This window comes from Podarcis tiliguerta (assembly GCF_965153285.1).
Source record: "Podarcis tiliguerta genome assembly, chromosome: 4".
NCBI lineage: Eukaryota > Metazoa > Chordata > Lepidosauria > Squamata > Lacertidae > Podarcis > Podarcis tiliguerta.
Window position 1 is genome coordinate 69,621,166 of NC_139537.1, and position 7,349 is coordinate 69,628,514.

General features: G+C 43.4%; 1 protein-coding gene and 1 long non-coding RNA gene across 9 annotated transcripts in view; one reads left to right on the forward strand and one right to left on the reverse strand.

Annotated features, from left to right (window-relative positions):
• LOC310676149 (cohesin subunit SA-2-like) overlaps positions 1 to 7,322 on the reverse strand; it is a 57,363-nt gene extending 50,041 nt beyond the window's left edge. Inside the window, exons 1-4 of one of the 8 annotated variants that reach the window (XM_083437594.1) lie at positions 7,164 to 7,322; positions 6,138 to 6,253; positions 3,648 to 3,815; positions 973 to 1,134 (exon numbers count right to left, since the gene is read on the reverse strand). In XM_083437594.1, coding sequence (XP_083293720.1) covers positions 973 to 1,134; positions 3,648 to 3,691 — 206 coding nt within the window. In that variant the 5' untranslated portion in view covers positions 3,692 to 3,815; positions 6,138 to 6,253; positions 7,164 to 7,322. The remainder of the gene's footprint in view (positions 1 to 972; positions 1,135 to 3,647; positions 3,816 to 6,137; positions 6,254 to 7,163) is intronic. The other 7 variants (XM_083437596.1, XM_083437595.1, XM_083437600.1 and 4 more) reach the window with 7 other exon arrangements.
• Positions 624 to 6,316, forward strand: LOC310676403. The gene is made up of 2 exons (XR_014510539.1): positions 624 to 3,109; positions 3,259 to 6,316. It is a non-coding gene; the product is annotated as an uncharacterized lncRNA (long non-coding RNA).
• Positions 7,323 to 7,349: the final 27 nt, after the last annotated feature.

Here is a 7,349-nt window from a genome sequence, read left to right on the forward strand (position 1 = left end):
GTTTTGATGAACTCAAGTTCATCAGAACTTAATTATTCCCAAATAATTGTGTGGATTGCAGCTTTATCATCCCTCCAGATGAAGAAGAGGAGTTTGGATTTGATATTCCACTTTATCACTACCCAAAGGAGTCTCAAAGCGGCTAAGAATCTCCTTCCCCTTCCTCCCCCACAACAAACACTCTGTGAGGTGAGTGGGGCTGAGAGACTTCAGAGAAATGTGACTAGCCCAAGGTCACCCAGCAGCTGCATGTGGAGGAGCAGAGACACGAACCCGGTTTCCCAGATTACGAGTCTACTGCTCTTAACTACTACACCACACTGGCTCTCTGTACACACAGATGTATGTATACATATACATATAAATATATATCATATATATATCATAAAGATATCATATATATATATATATATATATATATATATATGATATCTTTAAGTAGCAAGTAGGTCCTCAAAAGAGCCTTACAGTACTATATATATATATATATATAGTACTGTAAGGCTCTTTTGAGGACCTATATATAGTACTGTAAGGCTCTTTTGAGGATCTACTTGCTACTTAAACTGACTCAAAACCCCTGAAAGGAAATGCTGAATATTTAGAGCTAATATTTTATCAGGTTTTTTTAATGTTCTTCTTTTTACAAGGCAAACAGATTAGTTGTCTTGTGTTGTTGCAACTACAGGCAACTAAGGGCCAAACTACACGTTACACAGAAGTCACAACTTCTTATGAATGAAAAGCAACTGCAGGAAACTGCAATCAGGAGCAAAGGGGATGCTGAACCCCTTCCCCTTCTGCTTTTTGCCCATTAAAAATTCCCACCAGTCACTTTTTTTTCCCCACGGAGAAAAAGATATATGTTCCCTTATCATTTTCCCCATGGGAGACAAAACAGCTTCAAGAGCGGGTATGAAATCCAATGTAGCACAAGCAGGCATCTGCTCGCACAACAGAGTTTCAACTTACTCTTCTCCCCCTGCAGTCTCCTGCTTGCGCTCCCCCAAAATCTGATCCGTAAGGTTCAGGGACTGTCCAGAACAGATTTTGGAGACACATACGGATGGAGAAGAAGCTAAACTGGAAGTCCCATTGCACGTGTTGATTTCTGTTGCATGCTGCCCAGCATTTCTTAAACAGACAAAAAGCAAAAGATGTCAGGGTTAAGCAGTCACTCTACCACTTCTACTTTTTATTCATAATATAAATAAACAGGAAACTGTTTACATATTTCCTTTGTAACATCTAGTCTGTTGCATACTATGAAACCATGTCAATGATGGCACTTTGAAATTCACTATACCCTAAAGATTTTTTTGGGGGGGGGGTTAAATAATCCCAATCACAGAAACTTTGTTGGTCTACCTTCTTAAAACAAAGCAAAACCTATCCTTTTGTCAAGTGCATTAGACTTCTATAAAAATTTCCCAACCTCTGCATGGACAAGCACACAGGCTAGCTTACTTGTTTGGGCTTCTGCTGTCTATTAAGACAAAGAAAGAAGTAGCAAATCCACACACTGCCTTCCTCACTCATTATTAGCATTAATAAATGCCAATGACTCACATGATTTTTACCCTAGCTTTCCTCACTTCTTCCAGGAGAGGCTGTTCCAATAGGGTGAATAGATCACTGCCCCACCGACCTCAGTCTGCCCTCAGCTAGCCCCCAACCTGTCTGCCTTCTTTCTTAAAATTGTCACCTTCCATCCTTAGTCTCTGTGACATCCTTATAGAACTCAACGGAGGTGAAGATGGGTGTAAAACTAGCATTAGTTCACCCTGCCTTGTTGATGAATTTTGGAAGACAGTTGGTCACACCTCAACCAGTGTGATGTATCAGACAAGCATGCAGTGCCCCAGGAGAGTCTTTAGAGATTATCTGCTCCCAGCAGAACAGCTTCCTCCAGAGTCCCCAGTTAAGGGGAAAACTCCTCTCCCATACAGCTCAAAGTAGCAAAGTGATTGTTGCCTCCGGGGACAAGACAAAGCTAAACATTGCTATCTACTCTATACTGTCCCTTCTGGTCTTTGAACAGATCCACAAACACTATCACCATGCTATCTAACACTGCTGTGTAAAAAAAAAAACAACCAGCCTCTTCCCCTGACTCTCAGAGATTCAGAGTCAGACCCTAGAACAAGGATGTAATGAGATACATGCCCTACAGACTATTATGTCTGCCTCTACGTTCCTGAACCAATGGGAGGGTGAATGATTCAGCAAGTCATACAATCAACCTTGCTGGTGTTGATAGGGTAACTCACTGCACCTGGCACTCTTATCTCAGAGAATCCAGCAAGAATAGGGGATGTGCTAACTCAAGACATGGGCCAAACACTCTGTAATTTAACCCACTGTTCACATTACACCAAGATGCCGGCCATTGGTTCTGGCTTTGCCTGTCATTGGCCTCCTCGTCCAATGGGCACCAGCCACCACTACTTCTGTCCACATGCAACTTTACACGTTACGTATGTCTCAAAGCAAGAAGTGCTTCCATACTTTGCAGCTATTCAACCAAAGCAAAATAGGAGAGGGTATCTGCTTTACATCATGGGGGGGGGGGGCGGAGAGGGTATTTAACTCTCCATCCATAAATCAGTCTCTTCCTTTAACCTCTGCTTCACAAACTGAACATACAAGCACAAGTCAAAGCAGGGGTCAGCAACCCACAGGCCATATCTGGCTCACCAATGCTTTTCTTCCAATTTGTACAGCATGTGCTGCTGTCTGAAGGAGAAATGGGAGGAAATGCTTCTGACAGGGGAAAGGCTTTGCAAAGTAGGTGTAGCCTATAAGCCTTCTGCTGCCTTCCTCCAAGTTAAAAAACAAACTGCCATACCAGGCTAAAAGTTAGGGTAAAATAGTCCCACAACCAAAACCAGCTGGCTCAGCTTCCACTGAACTTTGACCCAAATGCAGGGCACTCAGAAAAAGTTGGCGAGCAACACTGCATGAGCCAGCCATGCCAAGAGTTTGTGGCTAACTCTTGCTGGGAACACAAACCATGGTCTGAACTTACAAATCTATGGGCAAACTGTGGTTTAGAGGTCACATGATTGCTGCCATTTTGCATTTGGCCAGCACTCCACTTTTTAAGGAGGTTGTTGTTTAGTCGTTCAGTCGTGTCCGACTCTTCGTGACCCCATGGACCAGAGCACGCCAGGCACTCCTGTCTTCCACTGCCACCCGCAGTTTGGTTAGGTTCATGTTTGTAGCTTCGAGAACACTGTCTAACCATCTTTTAAGGAGGTACCAGCACAAACTACTTTCCACTTCACTCAATTTCCGAGTCAGTTTTGATGGTTTGTCAATTCAGACATTATATTCAACAACTTTGGGGGTTTGTCCTGGCAACCCTAAATTATACTAACTCAGCCTTCTCCAACCTGATGCTATATTTTATCCCAGTGGATTCCTTCTTATTTTAACTCTGATCTTATTAAGTTTTGCTGGCGTTGTTAAATGTTAAGATATATTAAACATGAAACTATATAATTGTATCATATTAAAATTATAAACTGACAAGCAACATTTTTAATGTATGAGCACACACACACCATTCCAGACCACTAAAATAAAATAAACTTCTCAATAAAAACAACAAGATAAGTTCTGTACGCTACTGTCAAAAGTCTTACTTGTGGTTGGGGAGATTGGCAACGGAATTGGGCTCTGCTATCATTTTCGCTACATCCTCTCAGCAGCACAGAAAGCAAGTCATTCTGATCAGACGCTTCATCGTGAAAAAGAATATTTGCAACAGCAATTCAAATTCATTTTCTTCAGCTCTCCTCAGAACAGCAGAACTGCACAATTTTTTTTTAAAAAAGCAGACAATACACACCATAAAATTACAATACAATATGTTAATAGCAGTTCAAAAATACAACAGTAAAATTATATTTTAGCAACATGGCTAAGAGGAGAATCTAATCGGCATTACTTACAATCCCACAAAACAAAAGTCGCTGAAATAATAGCATTTCTGAAGACCAGCCATCATTCAACATGCAGTACGCAATCTTTTGTGTTACACAGAAATAATTCTTGAAACATAACCAGAGATTACACTGTTTCTCAACGTTTCGCAACATTATTAGGTCAATCATTCATTCACTTGCATGCCACTCTTCCACAAGAAAAATCCTGCTCAAAGCGGCTTACAACAAAGAAACAGGAATGCATTTCTCCCAGGCCTCTGGTTAAGTGGGAGGGTTACTGTTTTTGTTTGATACCATTTTTTGTATTTTTGTGTTCTTATATTGTAAACTGCCCCTGTGATCCTCAGAGGAAGGGCAGCATAAAAATTAAGTAAATAAATTTTAAAATTGAGACAAACACTACAGAACAATTTCATAGTAACACAGCAAGAATTTCATAACATAGTGTATGTTATAGTAAAACAGTAACATAGTCTTCTTCATAGATACTTTGTGTCTTAAGACAGGAGTGGTAGTATAGTACAGTGGTACCTCGGGATGCGAACGGGATCCGTTCTGAAGCCCCGTTCGCATCCTGAACAGAACGTAAGACGCAACTGCGCATCTGCGCAGGTCGTGTTTCGCCGCTTCCGTGCATGCCGTCATTTTGACCATCTGCGCATGCGTGAGCGGCGAAACCCGGAAGTAATGCGCTCCATTACTTCCGGGTCGCCGCAGAGCGCAACCCGAAGATACTTATCATGAAGCGTACTTATCCTGAGGTATGACTGTACAAACTTAATCCATTCCAGAAGTCCATTCTTAAACCAAAGCATTCTGAAACCAAGGCGTGCTTTCCCCTAGCAGCGGGGGACTCAATTTACAAATGGAACACGCTCAACAGGAAGCAAAACATGTTCTGCTTCCAAGGCAAAGTTCACAAACCAAAACACCTACTTCCGGGTTTGCAGTGTTCTTAATCCAAGTTGCTCATAAACTAAGCTGTTGTAGCATAGCAGCTAGGAGACTAGGTTATGAATCTGTTCAGATCTCACTAGGTGAACTCTCTCCCCACCACTAACCTCCAGCTTTATTTACCTTTATTGGGCTGTGTGCAAGCCACACATTAAAAGGGCATGACTTCCCCCAAAGTATTATGAGAGCTGTAGTTTTCTAAGGATGTTATGAATTACCAGGATACTTTAAGGAAGTCAGGTGCTTTTACTATCCCTTCAGGATTGGCATGAGATTAGTGGTTGGGGCCCGAAATTGTGTGCGACCAACCCCACAACCTTGCATGCACACACATTGGCAAACATCCCTCCTCAACTGATCCAGGCAGACCAGCTGTAATCTGCTTATCAGCCCCACTTCACACATCAAAAGAGCAATCAGATGAAGGAAAGAAAGCTATTTGTATCCCAATCTAGGCACCTCAGCACATGTCTGCTTTATTTTTTATCATTTTTATTTGTTGCCGTTGTTGACAAAATGAATGAGATCTTGGGCTGCAGAACAATGTGCTAATTAGTCTTCCAAGGTTGCCTAAAGATAACAACTAAACAATGTGCATGAATGCAGGAAAGCACTATACAAAGTTCGGTATTATTATGCATTGAAGTTTCAAGTCACAGGGAGACCACCTGTGGCAAAAATTTGATTGGTAATACATTTGGGACAGACATAAGAAAATGTTTCTTCACAAAGGTTGTAATCAAGGAACCACATGTACACCACCGTGTGTTCCATTATGGAAGAAAAGTGCTTAATACAGTGGTACCTCTGGTTGCGAACATGAGCAGAGCACAAGCCACAGCTGCGCATCTGCACATGACGTCATTTTCAGTGAACATGCGTGAGTGGCGAAACCCGAAAGTAACCCATTCCAGTACTTCCGCGTCTCCGCGGGACACAATCTGAAAAGACGTAACCTGAACCGAATGTAACAAGAGGTAGGACTGTAGAATAAAAAATAAATATGTGGTTATGATGACTACAGGCTTTGATGTCCTTAAAAGCTGATTAGGCCTAAATGGGACCCTCAAGGATAAAGGTTTCATGTCACTAAATAGGTATGAGGAGAGGCTGACAACAGCCAGGGAGAGTGATCACCTTCATAGACCTGCCTGTAGGCCTAGTAGATGCACCTGCCTGCAGGAAATCTGGCCTAGATAAGCCTTTCGTCTGATCCAACAGGTTTCTTCTTACCTCCTTAATTTCTATTGAAATTCTCCAAGTCACTGTCTTCCAGCCTAATGTGCCTCAGAAGGTTGTTGTGCGGATAAAACAGGGAATGGAGAACCGTGTACACCGCCTTTGAGTTCCTTGGGAGGAAAAAGGTGGTGGGGAAAGAAAGAAAGAAAGAAAGAAAGAAAGAAAGAAAGAAAATTTCACCAGTGGCACAATGACAAAATTCATTCTACATCTACCTCATTTGAAACCGTTGCTTCGTGCGTTATGAAATATCATACACAGAAAAAAGAGATTGCTATATAAATACGATTTACCAAAGAGAAAATAATCCCCTTTTAAAAAAGAGATTTTTTTTTAAAGGTGGGGGAGTTTGGAGAGAAACCTACAGCTGTTTAGAATAGGGCATATAATTCAGAAAAGGAAATATTTTTACAGTTATCATGACTGCAGCTAAAGAGGAAGTACAACCCAAATACAGAATGATTACTAGGATTATCATTAATTATACCCCGCCCATCTGGCTAGGTTTCCCCAGCCAGGGCAAAGGAAAGTATGTTCGTGAGAAGGAGCAAGGCAAAATTTGAATGCAAAAAAAAGATATTCCCAAACAACAAGATGAGATTGTCGTCATTCGGGGGGGGGGCGGGGGGTTGAGACTCCTGTGTCCTTAACCACACCAGAAAATCAACAGGTACAAATTTCACACGGGGCAGGTGGGTGGGAGGGGCCGGAATAGGGTGCAAAAAACTTCCAGCGGTTGAATTCCTGCCCTGTTCTGAAACTCCCACCCAACCTTGTAAGCTGCGAAGAGGCTGCGAAGTGGAGCAGAGCGCAACGAAGCGGGAGAAGCAGGAGCAGAAAGGAAGAGAAATTCGCCGCGCAAGGCGGAAAGAGATGGAAAGGGGCGACGACCGAGAACGCGGCGGGTCACGCGCGCGGAGCGTTGCGCAAGCAAGGGAGCCAACGGCGTCGCGCAAGCGCGTCCCTCCTCAGCCCGGACACTACTCGCCAGCTCGCCCGCCCGCGAGCGCGCCCCCCTACCCTTCTGCTGCCCGACAACGGCCCAGGCGAAGGCCCGGTTCTGACACGGGCGGAGCGGCCCGCCCCGGCGTTCAATCACAGCAGCGGCACGAGCCCCGCCCTCAAAAGTCGCTCGAAGCTCCCCGAACCCTCCTCGTCACGTGCCGCGACTTACCCAATAGGAACGAGATTTCCGCTTTGGAACGC